Raw genomic sequence first — 22769 nt, forward strand, 5'->3', positions numbered from 1 at the left:
ATTCGGTTCTTCGAATAAGAACAACCAAGAAAATCAAGAGCAACTCACAAAAGACAAGGCTGAACTACAGCGGTTAGAGGGGAAGGGGAAGGGGAAGGGGGGGAAATGGGCTGGGAAGCTTAAATCGGGGCATGGAGGTGTTGGAGCGATGCTACATTTGAAGCCAGAGATTACCGATCAGGTCCGACGACGCTTGACATCTATAGTCTTGATTAGCGAGTTGTTTTCCCGTGCAGATTAAGCGTTCAACTTACCGGCCTCTTCGGCTTCCTCATCCAGATCATCAGTCCGACCTCTCTTTGCTGTGAGGGGCGGTTGATCTTGAGAGGTTGTGGTCTGCTGTGTTGAATCATTGCTGTCCTCATCTCCATCATCTCCCCATCCGATTTCGTCGTCGTCACCCTGAGCGTTGCTGGACTCCTGGACTTGGTCTTCTGTTTCAAACGAGCCATCCTGTTCCTCGTGTTCGTCGTAGTCAATCTCGTCGCCGCTCATGGTATTGGTTGTGCTCGTGTGGGTGGCGGGTTCTTCGGCTGTGAAGTCATGGGCACCTTCTTCAGTCTGGTCCTTGGAGTCGGTGGTGTTGATTGTGAGATGCGATGTCTCATGGGTGTACTCGACCTCGACCGCGTTTTCTACTTCAGTATAGTCGCCCATGTTGTGGCCGTCGTCAGTGTACTGGTCCTGCATGGCGGCAGAGTCCGGATTGCGCGAAGTACTAGTGTCGTTGTTTTCTTGATAGGGCATGTCAGCATCGTCGTAAGCAGAGAAGGTGACGCTTAAATCGGAGTCTTTGTGGGAATGAAAACGACCGCCACGGCCCGGGTGAGGTGCAGCAAAGTTGACCGGGCTGTTAGATTTCTCGGTGCAAGGTGAGTCGGAGCGGAAAGTGGATGGCGCTGCGAGACTGCGGTACTGGTTTGGTCGCAGTTCAACTGCAAGCTGGCTTCCGCCGGATACATTGTCCGAGGGCCTGCTATGCAGTGGCGGCATTGTCCCATCCGTTTGCTCGGATCTCATCTTCTTTGCCCCGAAGCCTAGGTCTGGGAACACGGACTTTCGTTTGAGACCAGGCATGGTATGGATTGGACCTTCATCGTCCGTGTAGTCGATGAGATCGTCATCCTTGGCTTCGCCTGAGCGCGAAACGTGTATGTGGCTGTGTGTGCCGGGGTTGTGTGTGGCTGACAAAAAGAAAAAAGGGGATTTACCAGTTTCATTGTCGTCAAGACCGAGCACTGCGTTACCTTCAGTAGACCCCTCCATGATATCGAGGGAGAAGTTGCCGTCGTCCAATGTCTGCCTGAGAGTCAAGTCATCGCCGAGCTCCTCCGCACCCACTGCATGATCAGCTTCATGATCCTCTTGCTCCTCGACTTCGGCCTCTTCATGATGCTCGAGGTACTCTTCCTCATCATAAGCTTCCTCCTCCTCTTCCTCGTCGATAGCCTCGGTATGATCACCGTTTTCCGGCTGAGGTTCGTCCATGGCAGACTTCATTTCGGAAGCATGCTCCAAATCACTGCCCGTCGTCTCCTCCAAGCTGGGCTGAAGCTCTCCGATATCACCATCCATCTCATGCTCAACATCAACGATGCCTGAAGGGCCGTGAGAGGATTCACCGGCATCAATGTGTCTTTCCCCGTTGATATCTGCAGATGGCTCTGCTTGGGGAGCTTGAACGATGTTCTCTTCTAGCGAGAATTGCTCAGTATCACGCTCATTCTCAGGGACATCCGCGGTGACCTGAGGCTCTGTTTGTTCCTCTGATGCCTCATCCTGGACGTCTCCAGCCGAGACGGTAACATCCCCATTCTCGGCTACATTCCCGCTGACTTCTCGGTCTTCGGTAACCTCGACATCCTCGGCAATTTCGACATTCTCGGTCAGCTCAAGGCCCTCTGGCTGTTCGTCTTCTTTCTCTTCTTGATCTTGATCTTGCTGGGCTTCCCCGTCTTGATGCTCTTGGTCATCGAATTCATAATCTTGGACATCCTCATGATCATCACCATTTTCGAGGTCTTCATTGTCATCATAGTCTTCAATGTCCTGATCGTCATCCAGATGTTCATCCTCCCCGGAGGCATCTGAGTAATCGGGAGAGTAGTCAGCTCCACTCCAGATGCCTGCCTCCTCGAGCAATTCCAAGAACCGGCCCTCGGGGTCCGGACGGACCACAAGATTGAGCGTTAGGGACGTCTCTGTAACGATTCCTTTAGCTAGAAGGACATTGTAGCAGTAAATGATCTGATGAAAGCTGCGCTGCAAAAAGTCCTTGCTGGACCTTTCGCCAAAGTTCAAATCAAGCGAGTCAATAACGATAACCAGTTCTTCTCCGGGTGTCAAGTCTGAGGCAATGACAGAGCGGATAGATGCAAGTAGTTCCGACAATGGTGCGGTTGCAATCTCAGTGTCGGAAAGGAAGTAGGTCTCAGGATCCATGTCCGAGTTTCCAAAGAGGGCATAACTGCCACCATCATACTGGACTGTGATATCGGTGATGCTAAATGCGGCATCATCCACAATGGCCTCGTCATGGTCACTCTGACTTTCCTCGAGCTGGTGTCCCTCGTTCACGGCCTCGTCCGCTTGTTCAGCTTCTGAGACCGCTATATCCGGAGCATCGGCAGCCGCAATACCATTGACGTCCAGGCCGACTTTTATCTCGGCAGCATGTTCAGTAGCCTCCTGATCAACACAAGCGGCCGGCTGTTCTTCCGCATCGTCGCCCATTTTGGGCTCAGCGAGATCGATCTGGACGTCCTGGGCTTCCTGTTCCGATTTACGTTGATCGGGATTCTCGTCATTTGCAGACGGCGCTTTTGACGCTGTGGTTTCTGTGGGCTCGTGTTCCGTAGTAGCCTCTTCTGCGACACCCTCCTCCTCTTCGTAACCTATCTCATCACCGTATGCCATGGAGACATCCTGAGCATCTTCCTCGGCGTCACCTGCCGCCTCTGCTTGCTCATCGTTCGTATTAGGTTGCGCCTCGAGGCCATCGACAGCGACTTCCACATCGGCTGTGACGGGTTGAGCGTCAAGATCGACCGTCTGGTACTCGTCTTCCTTGCCGTGTAGGTCGTCGAGTTCTAAGACAAGCTCGTCGGCTTGCACGCCGGCATCTAGCATCAAATCATCGTCAAAAACGGCTTTCCCCGCCTCGACGCGGACGTCGAGGATAACTTCCTCCATGATGATAGGCGGTTGGCGGGCAAAAAAAGCGCCACAGATGGATGGGTTGAATCAAGTACGAAAGATTGAAAAATAACGCGAAACTTTCACGAAGTTTCTTAGAAGGTGCGACGTATTGCCGTTGTCAAGATGTTGTACGTCCAGCAAGCGTGATGAAAGAAGCGAAGACGTAGAAAATTGGTGCACTGGTCAAAAACTCAAGCTTGGCGATGGGTTTCGGTGGATGTCTTGGACTGAAAGGCTGTGACTTGTTGTTTCAAGGGAAACCGTAGGTATATAAAGACCACGGGTTCTGGGGGTTGTAGCTGAGAATGGGTCGCCCCGCACTCGACAAAGAACGCCCGACAAACAACGGCGCTTCTGGAGCGCAAAATGAACCGGTGAAGGGTTGTGAGGCGACACGTAGACTGGGCGGGATCCGACAAGACGATTTAACCGCTGTTAAGAGTTCGGGGGCGGATATTCTGGGCAAAAGTGCACATCGAATCGAGGTATGCAATGCTGAATGTGGCAGATAATCGCGATGCCTCACGTTCACGGAGCGGCGGAGCTGGGAGGCGGGTGAAGTGCAACAGAATCGAGTGAGCTCTTTTTTAATGGCGAGGTGCGTCACGAAGGTAGCGTATTTGTTGATCCACAAATGGGACTCGTATCGTCCGGGCAATATTTCAAGCGGCCGAGAGACGGGTTGTTCGACGGCGAATCGTTTCGTGGTTGGAGGTTGGTAGTTTGGATGGAAATGGAAGTCGGGGGATTTCGACACACGGTTGTGCGTTGTTCAGTAGAGAGAGAGGTGCAGTTGTCGCTTCTGCCGCAGGCTGTGAATGACGGTGAAATTCGCAGAATTGATCACAAGCAAGTGCCGCATCGAGTTTAGCGGGCCTTGTGGGTGCCTAATCTTGGTGTGCCCCTGGATTTTCCTTGCCAGCTGGCAGCCCCTCGCCGGCCACGCTGCCGCCGTGTTGCCCTGGCCTGAACCCGACCGACGCTGCAGTGAAGCTGCCGTCCAGGTATCGCTGCCCGCTGGGGTACCTCCAGATGGTACCTTCAGTTCAATTGGACCTGACCGACAGCACACCTCAGCACGGCAACGGAAAGACCACATCAACCTTCCCGTCCACGTTAACTTTCAGGAGGTGAAGCTCACGACTTGGCTTCACAACACACCAAAGCTCCCCGCACCACGAACCTTTCTCCGAGTCAGTACTAGTACTGCTGTCGAAATGGTAACTCATCCATCCCTGTCTGCTGGTGGGAAGAAGCGATTGACGGAACATGTCAGGTTGTCCTCGCTGCCTCCATCTGCACCCGCGGCGGCAAGGCCGTCTTAGCCCGCGCCTTCAACGATATCAAGCGCTCCCGTATCGAAGCCCTCCTCGCCTCGTTTCCCAAGGCCGCCGACTCGGGCACCCAGCACACCATTGTCGAGCAAGACAATGTCCGATTCGTCTACCAGCCCCTGGACGAGCTGTACATGGTCCTCATCACCAACAAGCAGTCCAACATCCTCCAGGACATCGACTCCCTCCACCTTTTTGCCCAGGTTGTCACCAGCACCTGCAAGAGCCTCGACGAGCGCGAAATCCTCCGAAATGCCTACGAACTGCTCAGCGCCTTCGACGAGTTGGTGACGCTCGGATACCGCGAGAACCTCACCATCAGCCAGATCAAGACCTTCCTCGAGATGGAAAGTCACGAGGAGCGCATTCAGGAAATCATTGCCCGGAACAAGGAGCTGGAGGCTACCGAAGAGCGCAAGAGGAAAGCCAAGCAGTTGGAGATGCAGCGCAAGGAGTCGGCCAGAACTGGACGTTCCGCAGTACCCCGGACGCCGGTATATCCCACATACACCCCGCCTGTGCGACCTGCTGTTACCGAGTCTTATGATACCTATGAAGCCGAGAAGAACAAGGCCAAGTATGCTTTAGTCCCTCTTCCATGCTGGCTGGCATGCAAGCTAATATTTCTACAGGTTCAATGCGCCAAAGGGCAAGGGTATGCAGTTGGGCAAGAAGTCCAAGAATACGGATATTTTCGAGCGCGTGAAGGGGGATCTTGGACACGAGGCCGAGGAAGCGCCCCTTGTTCCGGTAGCCGCGCCGGCCGCCGCCGCAGAGCCTGCTGCCTCCAGAGTCTCTTCGACACTCGATCGGGATGCTATTCACGTCCTTATCAACGAGGCCATCAGTGCCAAGCTGTCGAGGGATGGTGCCCTCGAATCCCTCTCGGTCAGCGGTGACCTCCAGCTTCGCGTCTCCGACCCATCGCTTTCCAGGATCAAGCTCAACCTCAGCGCCACACCAACCCACGGCGCCCAATTCCGCACTCACCCGAACGTCGATAGAAATGTCTTCAACAGCTCCCAGGCTATCCAGTTGTCTCAACTGGCAAAGGGTTTCCCTACCAACAACTCTGTCGGAGTTCTAAGGTGGCGGGCCACTCCCAAGGTCGACGACACCAGCGCACTACCAATCAGCTTCACCGTCTGGGTTAACAAGGGCTCAGATGGTAACAGCACATTGACGGTCGAGTACGAGCTCACTGGCGGAGATACCCTCAAGGACGTTACTGTCGTAATCCCGTACTCGAGCGCAGAGCCTCAGGTGTCTAGCTTCGACGCTGTGTATGAAGTGTCTGGGGACAGTCTAGAGTGGTCGATAGGCACTGTAAGCGAGGAGAACGCGAGCGGAGCGTTTGAATTCGAGGCGCAGACGGATGACGAGAACGAGTTCTTCCCGATGCAAGTACGGTTCTCCAAGTCGTCGCCGTTTGTGGAGGTTGATGTAAGTCGTCCTTGCCTTGTATTTGGAACCAACAAGACACAACTGACACGCCCTAGGTTCACTCTGTCGAGCTGGTGGATGAAGGCGAAGAGGTTTCGTTCTCCAAGGACATCAGATCGGTGGCTGACAAGTTCCTCATCGAGTAAGTTTTGTTGTCGTTGTTTTGAGCAGAGCCAAAAAGGGGCGACCATAGTATGCCGGTCAGGCGTCTCGATCATCATCTTCCGCACCAGAATTAGAGTAATGTATGGGAAGCAACCGAGTTGTCCAGCTCCCTTTGTAATGAAAACCGTTATACATGGTAATATCCAGTGGGTGCTCGAGTTGTCATTTTTTTCCGTTGACAAGGTGATATTGGTTTTCCGGAAGAGGGGTTCTTGACGTGTTTGGGATTCTTAAAAGTAACTCTTGAGCTACGGGCCGTGCACACTTTTGAAGGGCTACAGATTCTTAAGATTAAGCATCATATACAGGGATCTTATTTATACAAAGAGCTAGTATCCAACTAAACTATCGGTGTTGTAAACATTGAGTATGGCAATCGATGTCTTACACTATTGCGTAGTTCGCACTTGAAGGACTACAGTAAGAATGCCTAACTGCACAGTACTCCATCGCTGTAGTAACTGCTCTATCTGCACTGTGTTTTCGATCAACAGGCAGGACGAAACCACAATGGCAGAACAACAACAGCAGCAACAACAACAATAACCCAAAGGCAAGTAAAGCTCTAGCAAACCAAACCTAAAATTCCCAAAACATCAAATTTGACTTGCCAAGTTATGGACTTGCGCGCGTCTTTGTATTCGAAATTTCACGTCCCGGAGTTGAAGGCTGGAACCAGTTAGCCGCCGCTTTCTACGCAGCCTGAACATCCAAGTACCATCACCCAACTGAAGGTTCAAAACGATCCTACACAATGTCCCTAAATGGGCAACTTCAACTATTTAGTTCGAGCACCTTGAGTGTGCCAGTCTCCGGCAAGCAAATCGCATGCAACCCGGTAATCGACCTGACAGCCACGGTCGGCGACGGCAACATAATCTATGTCTGGCGTGGCAGCAATCAGTTGGTCTCGAAGCATACAGAGCGAAACCAAAAGGTTGACGCGATCAAGTGGAAAGAAGATGGTAAGTGAACATCTTCCGATGACTTTTGAGGAAGCCAATGTCTTACAAAAGTTCACAGGCCAATTCTTAGCTGCCGGCTGGAGTGACGGCGTGGTGAGGTTGATCGGCTTGGAAAGCAACAAAGCCGTGCATCACATCCGCGTGGCAGGCCATGATGGGAAGCCTTCCAGAATCGAGTTTATCGCCTGGGCCAGAAACGAAACTGGCAGGCACTCGCGCGCCAAGAAGCACGATGACCTCCCCGATTTGCCGTGGCGGGATCTCATGCCCGATGAGAAGAAGCATGTTCTGGACCTCCCTCATGAGTTGACTTTCTTGGAGGTCGAGACCGCTCTCCCCAAGATCAGTCCTCTTCCTTTGTCGGGAGGCACCGGGTAAGTAAACGGGATCCAGCAGCTTCTACTGCAAGGAGGGCAACTCGGATGATGGTGTAACTGACATGGTATTAGGGACGATATGTTTGTTTTCTCTACAGCGGCATCACTCGAGTTCGTGTTCCGCCCTTACCAGCCCGAGGACTCGGATAATGTCCATGTCATGATCGCCGGCACAGCCGACGGAGGCATCCACCTCAGCATCTACGATTCATTTGCCATTGGAACCTTTCAGCATATTCCACATACAGCCAGAGGACCTCCCTCAAGCAAGGGTGCTTTCCAGCTTTGCGGTCACAGCTCGCGCCCCAAGGTGTCTACACATGCACTCCTACTAAGACCCAAGGAGGGCAGTCTGACATCCCTTTACCTTGTTCCCATGGACCTCACTTTTGTTCACAAATCACCAATCAACCTCTCCTTGTTGGCGTCGAAGACGACAACGCTCCAGAATCTTCTTCGGTATCTGAAGCAGGCACAGTCCCACATGGTTAGTGAGTGGAAGTCGACGAGAGAGCTTCCTGGGCGTTTTCTTCGCGGTGTCCAAGAAGATCTGGAGAGGAGTCCCAAGGGGCCGATGACCATTGTCCAGGCACTGTATCATACTGTTGCAATAGGACATGTGTTCCCCCAGGTGAAGGAATGGCTCGTCGACAGTCTGGCCGAGAGAGTAAGTCTGAAAGTGAGATGCGCAGACTGCCACAAGACTGACAAGTATTTAGGGACACAAGCGTTGGGATAAAGCGGTCGTAAGCGGTCTACAAAATCTCAGAAGCCTCGTCCACGAAAACTTTTTGCCTGCGCTCGAGAGGTGCGGCATCGTGCTCAGCCGGCTCTTGGGACTCGCTCGCTTCCACGGCTCGCGCGAGAACATTGGCTTTACCGCCGCGCAAATCGAGAAGCTTCTGGACATGGTCGCGGCGCTGACCTTGGTCTCGTACAAGATTCTGTTGGCGGTCATGGACGAGCTGGACCACTTCACTTCCTTTTCGTCATGGCTCCGGATGGAAATCGACAAGCTGGCTTCGTCATCGGCAGCTGCCGAGGAGTTGACCGAGAAAGAGGCGACTATGGATAATGTCAAGGTCTTGACATACATCCAACGATATCTGATGGGTAGTCCCTTGGCTGTTTATCTTGGTGATGTCACCGCGGAAGAGCGCGAGAAGGACTGGAAAGTCGCCGAGGAGAGCGACGGCACATCTCTGCTTGAACTGGTTGATCAGCAGTTGAAGAACCAGGAGCGCGGTAAGCCTTACTTGAAGGCGTTACCCAAAATCGACCAGTTGGTGAATCATCTCACTGGCAAATCGGCCATCGTATTTAAGGAGATTGCTGAGGCAGAGAAGCGAAGTGTGCGCTTCAACCAGGCTGTGGAGATATCTACTGGCGAGAAGATCTGGAGGCATGATATTCATCTGTGTTCTCGGCCTCAAGCGGTAGGTCATCTTGTACGGTACCACTTTTTTGCGAGCCTTGATTGCTAACGCGAATATTCAGGCCGAGTCCGGTGTCACAACATTTGTTGCTACAGTACCGGAAGGAGACAAGAACAAGAGTATGTTTCCCTTTTCTGACAGTTAGATGCATAGACTAATACTGAGTGTAGTCTTCATTGTACGAACCGCTATTCCAGTCGCCAACGGCATTAGTGGCACAAGCTCTAGCAGTGCCTGTGGTCTGGTCCTTCCCAACGGGGCTACCGTGGTCGATATCAAGTTCCTGGACGACGAGTCTCTGCTCGTGCTAAGCCAACTCAAAGGTTAGTCAGTTCGGAATCATCAACCAAGATGAGATCAGACAAGATAATGCTAACATCCAAAACAGATGAACAAAGCCCTGCAATGGTGAGAATAGGTTATCAGTCACCCGACCTAACCTATTCAGCATACAAAGAAGGAGAGAGGCCTCAGACAACCAATATCGGCGGTCCAGAAGTCCCGTACATTCCCCTTTTCTTCAACGCGGTTGGATTCGTGCCCATCCAGATGGAGGTCCAACGAGCGAGCAAGACCAGGGGTGAGCTTCCTGCTAGGGTATGTCTGCTAGGACGCGACAGAACGGTTTACAAGACATATGCTCTTCCCGACCACTTTGAGATATCTCCTGGGACTTCAAGGTCGCCAACGGAGAGGAAGTCATGGAAGCAACAAGGAGAGGAGGAAGATGTGGTGATGGAGAACAGCCAGTAGATGCCGTGTAAGTGCACGTCTTTTGAGCACAGGGCGGAAGATCGGAAAATGCGGTAATACGGTTGGGGCTTGGTGGGACCCTCAATCATGCTGGGGATTGCAACCATGAGTCCGTTCGTGATGTATGATTAGGAGGAGGATTTTACAAAATGAGGAATTTCATTGTTGGACGGGAGACATGGATGAGGTATTGCTCGGTTAACAAATCGGGTCTGTCAACTGTTATGAACGAATTACAATCGTTGTTGAAGTAATGCAGTACCATTCTCAGAAGTCTCAAAGTACAATTTTTCACTTCCATTCCTTGTGAAGAACATTCAGTGTCTTGGTTGTTGTCTTATGTCTGAACTCGGCCACGCATTCCCGTCCCGTGTGTTGATATCTGTTAGCGGGCTGTTAACAACCGGAATTGTGAGCGGAGCCAATTCCGTTAGCGTGAGCTGCCAGGGCGTGCCTTGTCCACTGAATAGGCGAGTTCCAGGGGCTCTGCAGGCCAAGTCACGGGGCTAAATGGGGTTCCTTGTTAAAGAGCGCCTGCCCTGAAAGCCCAACGCAGGTCGGCGGATACGCGGAATCCTTGGCAGGCAGCTTCGATCCAGGGGTTCAGCTAATGCCCACTGGCGTTCGCAGTCGATCATGCCCGGCCTGAAACGGCTGGCCAGTGACCACTCGTACCACTCAATATACAACGTCATTGCGTTTGCAGCAGTCTGGGCCCGCCACGGTAGCGACCTGGAAGTGGAAGTCTCCAGCTGAAGGAAGAGGAGGTACCTTTTCTGTGCGTGTGCGCCTGCTTTCCCACTTCCCGCCTTGTCTCCTTTTACATTGACGTCCATCCCGTCACCACCACCAACTTTCTCCAACAACAACTCCACCACGAACCAACTGCACCACCATTTGCGCCAACTGCAACGACAGTCTTTTAGCAAACCTAATCGATAATGAAAGAAACCGAATAGATCACGAGATATTGAAAGGGATTTACGGATGGTGCTACCGAGAGGGTTTTGTGATACGCCACCACCATTGTTGCTGTGAAAGCTACCCTAATACAAGGTGCCGAGGGGACAGACGTGACGAGATCGACATAACTGTGGACAGCAGCCGCCCATTATACCCTTCGAGTTTCCCCGAATACCACAAATCATGTCCGATACCACAGCGTTCCCCGTCCTACCGCCGGCCGCCGCGGCCCCGAGCAAGCCGCAATCGACGCAGCCGGCATCAGTTCCTACACAGGCCTCTTCGTCTACAACGCAGTCGCAACTACCCCTTACCAAGAAGCTACGCCCTGGCGCTCCCAACCCCGTGAGCCTCAACGAAGCCGCTCTCGATTCTCCGACATTCAGAGCCTCTGCCGTCCACTTCTCCGAAAACCTCGACGTAATCGAGCGATGGCTCGACAACTACATCCGCAGCACATCCAAGGTGGTCCACGACCTGCTCGCACTCGAGGACAGCATCCACCATTACCTCCAAAAGATTGCGCCGCCACCCGTCAACGCAACCGCCCAAGCCGATGCCATCATCGACACCGACTATACCTTCCTAGCCCTCCGCCGAGCCGGCGATGGCGCCCGCGACTGGTGGACCGGAGTGATGGCCACGGTACGGCGACTCGAGCCCATCAGCGTCGAGCCCATCCGCAACTTGGTCAACGGTGAACTTCGCACATTCAAGGAGGCACGGCGAGCATTGGAGGCTGCCCAGAAGACGTTTGACACGACACTCGCCCGCTATGTGAGCCAGAACAAGACCAAGGAGCCGAGTGCCCTGCGCGAGGACGCATTTGCCGTGTTCGAGACGCGCAAGGCGTACCTCAAGGCTAGCATGGACTTCTGTCAATCGGCGCCCCAGCTGCGCTTTGCGCTCGACAAACTGCTTGTGCGGGTTTGCGCCGATATGTATAGGGAGATGCGGCGCTCGCGGGGCGACGCACCCCTGGGTGCGGCGACTGCGGCGGAGGAGTTGGAGAGGATACGCGGTTGGTCTAAAGAGATGGAGTCGTATGAGCCCTTGTTTAAGCGAGAGCTACAGGCGGCGAGGAAAGAGGTTGGGGAGGCGACACTGGCGGTTTATAAGCCTTCGAGGGAGATCGAGGACTACAGTGTTTCTACGGTGCCATACCTGGGGTCTAGAGGACCGATGAACATGCAGCAGAAGGATGAGACGGATGTGATAGCGGAGAAGCAAGGGTGGCTGTTCCTACGAGTCGTGTCAGGAAAGCCGGCGAGGACGACTTGGGTGCGCCGGTGGTACTACTGCCGTAACTTCCAGTTTGGCTGGCTCATGAATGGGCCGCAGGGTGTGCTGCAAGGAGACGAGATCGGTGTGCTGCTTTGCAGTGCTAAGCCGGCTGTTCAGGAGGAACGCCGGTTCTGCTTCGAGGTCAAGACCAAGACACAGACACTTTTGCTACAGGCCGAAACTCAGACGCAGTTGATGGAGTGGCTAGAGGTTTTCGAAGTCGCAAAGAAGAGAGCATTTGAGGCGACAATGGGTCGAGAGGCGAACGCTCTTAGCGGTGGCGTTGATCCTGCCTTCTCGATCAACCCTCCCACTATCCCCGAGTTCTCGGCCAAATCTCTCGACAATGTCGATGGAGATGGGCCAGGCCCTGGCCTTGAGCGGACGGCAACACTCGCCGTCCCTGGTGCTGACGCTGCGGCACGCGCCAGCTTTGATGCCGCCGCCAACCCTCCTCGGCGCTCGATAACGACAACATTGGGCCGAGAGGAGGGCGAGAGCGGCCGTGAGCATGCTGCCCGACTCATGCAGAGGCTCGATCTACACAGGAAGGCTATGCTTGCCAACCAGGATACGCAAGCTCAGCCTTCTGGAGGTATTGCAAACTTGATAACAGCAAGTCATGGTCTCATAGGCAATAGCCCTATCGCACCCATCGCGCCCCAGACTCCTGCTGTGCGGGTACCGATTCCCTCGCTCGGCGGTCCTTTTGATCACGCCCCTACCAGTCTTGCGCCTGCGACATTATCTAAACCTCCGGTCCCGACGAATCTCAGCAGAGCCGCTGTTATGGCCAGCGCCACTGCAGATATCAATCGCGGTCTACCGAGTGCGGTTCTCGCCAACTACTGGGGTAGCAATCCCTGGGCATCCTCCTTCACGCCCTTGCCTGAAACTGTTCGGACGCCAAAGGTCGATTTGGATGATCCACTTGTCGGCATTGTGCAGCCAAAAGCTCCCGGCGCCATGAGCGAGAAGGCCTCGGTTGCCAGCCTGCACAAGAAGACTCTTAGTGTAGATGCGGCGTCTGATGCCCACGGGAAGATCCAGGAGAAGCAGGGCCAACTCGTCGATTCCTTCCCGGTAAATTATCCTCCTGAGTTGAGAGCTCAGTATGCGCAGTTCCGGTTGGTCTTCCCAACCGTTGCTCCAGAGGAGAAGCCTGTCTTGGTGTTCAATGCTGCCTGGTCAAACTCGTCCGGCGAAGGCAAGGAAGGAAGAGGCATGGCTGCCAATGGACGTATCTTTGTGACGCCCGATAACATGTACTTCTTTGGCCACCAGCTGGGTCTCGTCGTTGCCTATGCCATCAGCCTCGACAGCATTACAGAGGTCACGGCGGCTCCTGGAAAGGATTGCGATTACATCTTCCTACATCTGAATCAGGATGCCAGCGATCACAACATCTCCCGTATTACTATCAAGATCTTCTTGGACGACTTTACGCTCCTGCATGCTCGACTTAATCTCCTGGTCGATGATCTTCAGGCCGCTGAGCCAATGAGCCTCGAAGAGGTTATCACCGCGTTGATTAACCTCGAAGGGGAAAGTTTTGACAAGAGAAGCCCCAGTGCGGAGAGTTGGGAGGAGGTTGCGTCAAACACGCCCATGGATGACGGAACACCCCATGGTAGGCCTGTTCAACGCCGGATTGGAGACTTGAGTGGCCGGTTTATCAGAGGAGCACGCGGTCTGAAGAAAGCTCCAATGCCCAAGTTCCAGCTACCAGCGCACCCTGTATACTACGAACCGGAGGATATGGGCAAGCCTGTAGCAGAACGGAATTTCGAGATTAGCGCCAAGGCGTGTTTCCATGTTCTGTTCGGTGACAAGAGCTTCATCTTCCCCAAGCTCTACTTCGAGCGCCGGGCCAAGGAGATCGCCCAGGGGCCTTGGGAGCTCAAAGACCACGGTGGCAAGATGGCGCGCCAGTTCAAGTTCAAAGTCGATAAAGCCGACATGCTCGGGCGCAAAACGGATGCAAACATCGTCGACACACAGAATATCGACATTTTCAACGATCACATCACCTACGTCGTCACCCACGTCAAGACCCCATGGCACTTGCCCCATTCCCACGCCTTCAAGCTCATCACCAAGATCGTCATCACCCACGTCGCCAAGTCCAAGTGCAAGCTCGCCATCTACACAAAGGCCGACTGGTCCAAGGCCCCCGCCATCTCCAAGAACATGGTCGAGCGGCAGGCTCTCGACGACGCCGCCAACGACGCCGAGGAGCTCGCAGAGGTCGCGACCGACCAGGTCCACCGACTCGGCCCGCACAGCCGCACCAAGCGCGCCATCCAGGTGTACGGCAACATCGGCCAGCAAACACAGGTCGTGGTCTTCTCGCCCAACGCGGGCCTCGACGGTTCCGGCGCCGCGTCGGGATCCAAGAAGGGCCAGCCCATCCGGGTGCGGACGCTGACGGCCATGATCCTCGAGACGGGCCGGTCGCTGCTGGAGAGCGTCATCACGTCGGTCATGATGTGGGCGTTTGCGGTGGTGAAGAAGGTATTCACGATCATCACCGCGCACCGGGTCTTGCTGGTTTTGTTACTGGCTAGCGCGGCGTATAATCTGGTGGTGGTCAGCCAGTCTAGTGCGGCGTGGTGGGCGGAGCGCAAGGCGGCGCGGTATATGGAGCGGATAGGGGTGGGGCCGAACACGGTCATGAGCAAGGCCATCTTTTTGGCTGATCTGGAGGAGGCGGCGAAGGGGAGCGCGGTGGTGGTGGAGAGGCCTGTTGGGAGTCAATGGTATGTTATACATCGCAACTATCCGATCTTTTGTGGCCGAGCCATCAACAAAAAGAAAATAATAACTGACATAACAAAACAGCTACGAAACCTTCCAATCAATCCTCAACTCCACCGACCTCGACGCGCCCTACAACGACGCTGGCGCCGGCTTCGCCTCAGCAACAGGCAAGGCCGCGGCCCGCCGCCTCCGCCGCACGCGCCAGCGGCTCGGCACCTACCGCCATGATCTCCTCGTCGCCATGCGCGTCGTCAACGGCATCGAGAGAGAAATGATCCAATCCGAGTGGGAGAACTGGCTCGCCGATGAGAACCTCAGGTGCGAGCAGGTGAGCAATATGTTGCTTACTGGTAATAATGGCAGTGGCGTTCTTGATCAAGAGGTTGTATATGATGCCTCGCACCAGCAAAAGCAGAGTGTTTTGAGCTCTGATACTACTTCTATGGGTGCTACAGGTGCTACGGGTACTACGGGTGCTGGTACTACTAATGGCGGCGACGGTGGGGAGGCTGCCTCTGATGATGGCGAGCAACAGCATATGACAAGAAGGGACGCGCTGAAGAAGTGGTACGCCGAATACTGCGGCGCTTGTGAGGCCGATCAGAGGGCCCTGTGGGAGGGGAAGAAGATGCGGCAGGTGGAGATGTCGCCTTTTCTTGGTTGATTCAGTTCGGTAGATGTGGTAGGTAATCGAAGGAAGGAAGCACCCATTGGGGAAATGGGGCCCCATATCTTTATTTTAGTTATTTATACCGGTGAAGAGAAAGAATACTGAGAAGAGGGAAGAAGGAAGCAGTAGAAGAGGAAGCAGAGCAGCCATCAGGAGACGTATGCGTATAATATTAGAACCAGGACATAAACAAGTGGATAGATCTGTTCGTTGGTCTGGATACCCTATGTATTCTCTTTGTATCCTAGCAGAAGCCAAAAAGGGTTTGAGTAGAGGAGGGAGCATCGATGTATTACCTATCTACCCCAGCCATTCATCATCAAATTCTGGGGCTCGTCAAGACAATGTAAAGCTTGTAATTGTATACATATTTCGCTTGCTCTTCCTTTGTTCACAAAATAGATTGAATGCACGTAGTGTCTGTGACGTTGACTGTTTGAAAGGTTTGTTCACTGCCCGCCGACCTATTGTGACGGGGCGGGAAGATAATACTTTAGTTAGCCACGGAAAGTAAACAAACCCCCTTTTAGGCCAAGGTTTCGCGAACACCACCTTGTCCACATCAACAAGAAAATTCTGTAATCCATGGTTGTCCTTCCTTTTTCATTTTTGGTTTCTCATTTCTCATGTCTCATGTCTCATGTCTCATGTCTCAATTTTTTTTTGTAAATCTTTCTCATGACCTCGTATCTCATTCATTGTTCGTGTCTTCATCTCCTCATCTCTTCATCTTCATTCATCATGCATGCAACCCGTTGTTCCAATCTTTGGGTCCTCGCCTCTTCATTCGCGCATCTCATGCTCCCATCCAACCCCCACCCATCTCAGACACATGCGTACTTAACTGATATGCAATCTATATGATAATAATGCTGAGCCAAAATGATGAAAGGAAATAGACCAAAAAACTGGACTTCAAACTCCGCCACATGCTCGCTCATGCACCCACATAGACACAAAACACACTTTGTTCTTCAAGACCCACCCACCCAATCTCTCACTGCGTCCCGTCGCCTGTCTCTCTATCCCTAGTTCTTGGTAGGTGACTTGGTAGTAGCCCAGCTCCCACGGGCGATCACCACATCTGCCTTGGACATAGCCGACAGGCTGCTGCTTCTGTCCTTCTTTCCCGCCGCTACCGCTTCAGCAGTGGTGGTGTTGGTCGTATAGCTTCCGTTGGCGATGACCACGCCGCTTGTTGATTCCCTTCTGTGTCCCAGTTTGGGAGGGACCGCTAGTGTTGCTGCCGATGTCGCTGTCGATTGCGTGTTGACTATTTGCTCTTTCTGCGTCTCCGTTCTCTGCCCACTGGCATCATCCTTACTGTTGTTGTCCTTGTTCTTGGTGTCCTTCGCCCCCTGGTCGCTCTTTTCCTTTCCCTTACCGCGCGGTCCATCCATATTCTTGCTTTCACCGTTCTTACCACCTCCATCACCACTCTCTTTCACCTCCCCACCTCTCCTCTCACCCTCTGCTGCGGCCCCACCCACGGTTAGCCCTCCTCCTCCTTTTCCCCCTCCGCCACTACCATCACCCTCCTCCCCGACAAACACCGCCCCCCGTTCAGGAACCCAAACCTTCACTCCCAAGGTATACTTCCCAAAGAGCTTTTTATCCAGATGTGCCACCGCCAACTCGGCGTCCTCGATGGTCTTGAACCGCACGTATGCAGTGTGTCCGTGCAGTGTCGTTTCCTTCCTATCCGAAATCTGGATGCCCTGTATCTGGGCGGCGACAACTTCGGAGACGTGCTTAGAGACAAGGAGACGAATTTTATCGGGTGTGAGATCTTTTTTGGAGAGGCCGGTTATGAGGATCGTGTGTGGTTGTTGCTGTTGATGTTGAGACTGCAATGGGTGGGGTCCAGGTAAGGTGATGGGGAATGAAAAAGGAGGGTTGTGAGTGTTGGGAGGGGGCGAGGGAACGGTCAGCGCTGTGTTGACGGTGTTCACGGTATTGGGTGTGCCAATATTGGTGATGATGGTGGTAGTCGGTGTGCTGGGGCTGGGAATGGAGGCGAGACTATTGGCGATGCTGTTAGTGCGGTGGTTCTGAACGGGAATAGGAGGTGTGACAGCTGCAGCGATGGTTCCTTCGTAGTTGTTGTATCCTTCGGGATAGATGGGAGGGCTGTGATACACCGGAGCGGCTACCCAGGCCTGAGTATAGGCCTCTTGGCCGTGATCATGGGTAGCGTATCCTGAATTGAAGCCTTGGTGAGCGTTGTAGGGCTGTCCAATCGAAGCATAGGGGTTCCACGCCGGATCGACGCTGTAGGGACTAGTCATCAGCGGGGCCTCAGGATATGGCGCCACGACATGACCTCCATACGGCTGTGCGGCCCCATAAACCGCCGAAGACCCGGAGAGGGCCATGTTCGCAAAGGCCGGTATCATACCGCCGGCCGCACCACCTGGGCTGAAGCCATATCCATAAGCTGGAGCGGGGTCTGTCTCTAGGGACGCAGTAGGCCGAACGGTCAGAGGTACGGCGATGGTGGGCTTGACCATGACCCTTCCGCCCTTGTTCCTCCCATCAGCAAAAAGGGCACGGCCGTTAAGAGTACTGCCGTTTAAGAAAGCTGACTATGCTATCAGTAAACAGGGACCAGGGTAGTTGAAGATGATGATATATCACTTACTGAACGCTTTGTCAAAGTTGTCCCTCTCTCGGATTCGAACACAGCCACCGAGAGGAGCATAAACCTCGATTTTATCGGCTTCGACACCACATCCCCTCCTTACGTGGTCCTTTAACTGTTGCCACGTCGTTGTGTGGGGAAGCTGCATAAAGAGGATTGTTAGTGTCAATGTAACGGTATTGGTAAGGAGAGAGCTAGGCTACGAACACCAGAGATGGGAATGTAGTAAATTCCCGTCAGCTCACCATCCTCGACGAACACAGTGTCTGCCGTCCTGATAGAGTCTTTGGCATTCTTTGAGCTCCTTGAGCCAGGCATTTTGGCCCAGGGGGGCAGTTTTGGCGTGGTTTGGGTGACTTCGTCCAAGAAGAGAGTCAAGGCGGAGACCTCAATATCAAGAGTTGCTGCTGCAGCCGAGAACGAGCCTGGTTGCTGATAGTCCTGGCTTCTTTTGGGTTGACAGGTTGGATAACGTTGAAAAGGTGAGGCTGTGAATGGATGAACAAATAGACAGTGGGAATAGAGAGGATTCTAACTGAAGGAGGATCCGGGCATTCTTGAGTATTTGCCTCGGAATCACCTTGATGAGCGAGAGTTATGGCGAGTCCAGATCTCAGTGGAGCTTTGAATATACCTTCAACTATTGCCAGTTGCGTCGTTCTGGATTCAGGGTCATCCTGGTGTAAAGTGTCGATGCCGGGCTGTCAGGAAGTTCTGGCTCAGTTTTAACGAATTATGGTTCCGACTAAAGACCGACGTTTTGACAACTCTCTTACCCCTGAGACTGCGTGTCATCATCAAGTTCGTAATCGACGCCGGCCAGCTATTTAAATCCGAAAGCTGTACACATCTCGGGGGTCCAACCGCATGCAACGGAAGGTTGCCGTCGCCTGGTCCTCGAGGCACGGCGGCCTTCCGGCGTCAATGTAGGTTTCCTCTGAAGAGGATCACTAAGGGCAATACATCCTGCTCAACCTCTGTCCGGGAGGTGTCGACTTGGCTTCCGAACCGTGCGTTGAACTGATCACATCTGATAAAATGATGCACGAAACCATGACCACTTGCGGATGGGAAAGGGGATTCCTCTTGGCCACTCTACGTCATCCTCAGAAGCAATCCTACTCCGTGTCCTCTTGGAATAAGACATGTTCGACAGCAAAGGTGTTTTGGAATCGGTCTCGACGCCCACAATGTTCCCTTAACCAAAAGCAATGTGTGCGGTCCCGACAGGCCAGCAATAGTATCCGTGCTCGCCGTGATAGTCTCAAGGATGCAGAACTGGAAACGCAAACACACGTTACGGAAGTGCGTGATGCAGCACCTATAGAAGCTCGTGAGTTGTGCGGCTTGTAGGTAACCCACCAACCCACCCACCTCCCGTGGTCGCCGTTTCGTAACTGTATGATGCCAGCTTGTCAACTACCCGAAGGGCACTGAAAACGGTGGGGACCCACTGAGTTACGTACAGCTGCGGCTCAAGAGATGGAACCTGTCTCGCCTGTCAAGCTACTGTCTCAGTGTCAAGCGAGGCAGGTTATAACGGCGATCCATGGTTGGCGACGCTCTAACTTATGTGTAAGACAAGGTGAATGCAAGCAAGGGTCCGTCTGTCTGCCAACCTGTGTTTATGAACGTGAGGGAGTCTAACTGGCATCCGCTGGTTGGACTTTCATCTGTAAGAGGAATTCGATCGAAGCCCGAAAAGATACAGCGGTAAGATCCGGGTCGCCAGCAGCTGCAGATGAAGGCGGTTTCTGGGTTATGAAGTAACTCGAACAGGCTCAAAGGCCGGACGGTCATCCTGTTGGGACAATTTATTCCGAGTACGAACCACAATGTTTGTTTTCACTTCCGGATATCGTCAGCTAGCCAGTTGCACGAGTCATTCGAATCTGGTTTTGGGCAAACATTGAAACATGTGAGCTAGCAAGCGGGATGAACGCGCAAAGGTAAGGTTTCTGGGAACAGAAGGTCGCTCGAGTCGATTTACCATCCTGCCACCATCTGATGATCAAAGCGCGGGGGTCATTCGCTGCGGCAGTTCATCGTGGGTCCCCGTTAAAACGCCACTGATGTTGGGCCCAAAGCCTAATTTGTCCAAGCGGTGCGTCTTGGATCCTGTCACAGTGACTTGACAGCATGGTACCGAGGGTTGACAGACCCATGAACAACGTTGGCGGCTGGTCCGTCGTGCTCCCAAGTAGCCAGTAACGAGAACTGGAACATCGGCCAAACTCCCGGGTCGGGTATCCTGGAAATATCTAGGACATCTCCTGTAGGTAGTGCACAAGCGCCAAGGCACATGCGGGCAGGTACGGGAGATCGTTGTATAAGACCATTCGCACAAATCGCCTATCGCTTGTAGCCATATGTGTCCTCCATTACCATGTCACCGTCATCCCCAGTCTGTAAAGCATCTGCTTCGTCTGCTTTGTCTGCTGTTGCTGGAACGAGCTCAAGGGGTGATTCAGCGCGGCTCGGGCCGTCGCCGCCTTGTGGGTTGCGTGGATTAATCCACGGCAGAGAGTCCCTGTCCGAATCGGCGAGAGATGCCAACACGTAGTTTTGGGTATCCGAGTAGAAAATAGACAGGGGAGTTGATGGGTCGAGACCGAGCCACGAGGCATGCCACTTACCAACTGCTTTAAACCCGGACAGTTGCTGGCTAAAATCGACCGATTGAGGCCCTTCGGACAGAGGATCCCAGACAAACACGACACTATTATAGTGGTCTCCTTCACATCTTATGAGTAAAGTCTCGCGAACGTGGGGATGCCACGACAGGGTGCTGACACTCCCGTGAAAAAGGAGAACTGCACGAAGTACTGCAGCTTGTACGTCCCAAATCCAGACAGTCGAAGGGAAATCTTCGATCCTGGTTGCTATGAGATTCGACGACAGGTCGAAGGCAATGGTAGCACAACCTGACAGCTGTTCAGCAGCCTCATGGGGCCTCGGAGGCGGAGAGACAGCTTGAGAGGCTCGGATAAAGGTATGCATGATAGGACCGTGAGAGATTCCGATTCGTTCTTGCCAGATCTGTTGCGTTCCATCAGCTGGTCTGACTCGCAGGAGCCAGGACCCGTGTTACATTCTTACCTGTTGCGTGCCCTTTGGGACAAGATTGTCGGGATGTCGGAGCCGCAGCACTTCCATGGTGGATGTCATATCGACGATGGATAGACTTCGGCTGTGATCACCAATAGCAAGCAGGTGGGCATCTGGAGAGAACTGCACCGTCTTGACACCGGCACCCAGAGCAAAATCCTTCTCCTCATGTGTGGGGTTGACGGGGCCCGACCAAGTCTTGAACAGGTTGCCATCTGGCGTGTAGAACACGACCTTGTGGCCAAGGGCAGGCGACTCCCACACGACCAACCACCTCCCATCTGGGCTCCAGAGCAGGCCTTGTGCATCAATAGTGTCAGGGGCCCACGATCTCTGCAGTTCCCTGCTGGGAAAAGCGTGGATGCTAATCATATCTTTACCAGCTGTCCTGGTCAGGAGGGCAAGGTGGTTGGACTGAGGGCGAAAGGAGAAACCCCTGCGGACAGCCGTGGAGGACGAGAACTTGGGGCTCCCGATCTCGGTGGCCTTGGACGAGGTAAGGTCAAAGACGGCAAACTTGAGGCCGAATGAGGCCATGACACAGATTTCTGTATCCGAGGCGCCAAAGTCAACGTAGGTAGGCTTCAGATGGGGAGCAACAGGGTTTCGGATGGCGGCATGATAGTTCGCATCCAGAGCAGAAAACACTCGAATCTGGTCGACGCTGGCAACGAGAAGCAGGCGGGAAGACGGCGACCACTGAAAAGAGAGGAACGGGCCAATGAAGTCCTGAGGCAGTCTGACAACGTGGATGGGCTCCCATGACTGGACGCTCCGGACATTGATCAATGTCGGGAACAAAGTCGCGATGTATCGGCCATCAGGGCTGGGCAGGCAGTGAGCCGAAGCTATTGAACAGACCATCGATCAGCCATGGTGCCCGTGGGAATAAGTTTGGCAAACAACCTGGCCTGCTCCGAGGCCAGCTCCCGACGATCCTCATGAATAGTCCAGGCCCTGCCTTGGGGGTCATGTGGATGTTGTGGTTGTGGTGGTGGTGGTGGTGGTGGTGATGTTTTCTCACCTACACTTTACGTTCTTTGAGAACAACATCTTTGTCGCTTTGTCGGTCAGGCCCAAGAAGTAGTTGAGTGGTCCACGTTTAGTTGTCGTTTTGTTTTGGTGGGTTTCTGCTATTTTTGGGCGTGTTTTGGCCGGATGTTGTTGGTCAATTCCAGTCGGCAAAAGATGTTGAACGGGAAGAGAAAGCCTAGATGAAGAAAGGAAAAGGGACACGCGAGCAATTGAACAGGAAGGCACCGACAACTAGAAGGCGGTCAGCGAACAGTCAGTCGACCAACAACGTGACTTCCATCACCAACAGTTTTGATGAGAAGAGAAGTGACAGGTTCAATGGATTGTTCCTTCCTTCATGTCACAAGCTCAAAGGTGCAGTCCAGTGTCGTGCAGGCCCGGGCGGCAGGCCACTATGGACGCTATCTTATCGCTACCTTAGGTAGCGCTAACGTCCGGGGTGCACACAGTCAGAACAGTTCCCGACTTCGGCCGAGTTCCCGTTCCCAAAGCAGCCAAGCTGTCAACGAGCTGAAAGTGCACGGCGATGCCTGCCGGACAGCGGTGTTGATTCCCCTGCCAAGACGGAGGCTTTCATCGGAGAGGTGGTCAGTGCGCCCTATCATGGGAAATCCTTGATGTTCGCCGCTTTCTCCGC

General features: G+C 53.5%; 6 protein-coding genes across 6 annotated transcripts; 3 read left to right on the top strand and 3 right to left on the bottom strand.

The window, feature by feature from the left end:
• Positions 1 to 86: 86 nt before the first annotated feature.
• B0H65DRAFT_276207 (uncharacterized protein) lies at positions 87 to 3347 on the bottom strand. The gene is made up of 2 exons (XM_062822810.1): positions 255 to 3347; positions 87 to 200 (listed from the first exon to the last, which is right to left on the bottom strand). Exons 1-2 carry the CDS (start codon positions 3190 to 3192, stop codon positions 178 to 180), a joined length of 2961 nt encoding a protein of 986 aa, XP_062679864.1. The 5' UTR covers positions 3193 to 3347; the 3' UTR covers positions 87 to 177.
• An 842-nt stretch (positions 3348 to 4189) lies between these two features.
• B0H65DRAFT_473997 (uncharacterized protein) lies at positions 4190 to 6494 on the top strand. Its single transcript, XM_062827224.1, has 4 exons — positions 4190 to 4418; positions 4475 to 5109; positions 5165 to 5975; positions 6032 to 6494. Exons 1-4 carry the CDS (start codon positions 4416 to 4418, stop codon positions 6119 to 6121), a joined length of 1539 nt encoding a protein of 512 aa, XP_062679865.1. The 5' UTR covers positions 4190 to 4415; the 3' UTR covers positions 6122 to 6494.
• A 146-nt stretch (positions 6495 to 6640) lies between these two features.
• On the top strand, positions 6641 to 9969 carry B0H65DRAFT_474000 (anaphase-promoting complex, cyclosome, subunit 4-domain-containing protein). The gene is made up of 7 exons (XM_062827225.1): positions 6641 to 7105; positions 7164 to 7479; positions 7555 to 8149; positions 8202 to 8918; positions 8980 to 9037; positions 9089 to 9241; positions 9307 to 9969. Exons 1-7 carry the CDS (start codon positions 6895 to 6897, stop codon positions 9669 to 9671), a joined length of 2415 nt encoding a protein of 804 aa, XP_062679866.1. The 5' UTR covers positions 6641 to 6894; the 3' UTR covers positions 9672 to 9969.
• Positions 9970 to 10419: 450 nt separating this feature from the next.
• B0H65DRAFT_529962 (uncharacterized protein) lies at positions 10420 to 15691 on the top strand. Its single transcript, XM_062828915.1, has 2 exons — positions 10420 to 14677; positions 14760 to 15691. The coding sequence occupies exons 1-2, from the start codon at positions 10818 to 10820 to the stop codon at positions 15340 to 15342; spliced, it is 4443 nt and encodes a 1480-aa protein (XP_062679867.1). The 5' UTR covers positions 10420 to 10817; the 3' UTR covers positions 15343 to 15691.
• Positions 15692 to 16286: 595 nt separating this feature from the next.
• B0H65DRAFT_579045 (uncharacterized protein) lies at positions 16287 to 18667 on the bottom strand. Its single transcript, XM_062830748.1, has 3 exons — positions 18197 to 18667; positions 17990 to 18131; positions 16287 to 17929 (listed from the first exon to the last, which is right to left on the bottom strand). The coding sequence occupies exons 1-3, from the start codon at positions 18305 to 18307 to the stop codon at positions 16377 to 16379; spliced, it is 1806 nt and encodes a 601-aa protein (XP_062679868.1). The 5' UTR covers positions 18308 to 18667; the 3' UTR covers positions 16287 to 16376.
• A 1398-nt stretch (positions 18668 to 20065) lies between these two features.
• Positions 20066 to 22262, bottom strand: B0H65DRAFT_276320 (WD40 repeat-like protein). The gene is made up of 3 exons (XM_062822811.1): positions 22126 to 22262; positions 21089 to 21945; positions 20066 to 21028 (listed from the first exon to the last, which is right to left on the bottom strand). The coding sequence occupies exons 1-3, from the start codon at positions 22148 to 22150 to the stop codon at positions 20342 to 20344; spliced, it is 1569 nt and encodes a 522-aa protein (XP_062679869.1). The 5' UTR covers positions 22151 to 22262; the 3' UTR covers positions 20066 to 20341.
• Between the last annotated feature and the right edge of the window lie 507 nt (positions 22263 to 22769).

This window comes from Neurospora tetraspora (assembly GCF_033439725.1).
Source record: "Neurospora tetraspora strain CBS 560.94 chromosome Unknown B0H65scaffold_6, whole genome shotgun sequence".
Classification (NCBI taxonomy): Eukaryota; Fungi; Ascomycota; class Sordariomycetes; order Sordariales; family Sordariaceae; genus Neurospora; species Neurospora tetraspora.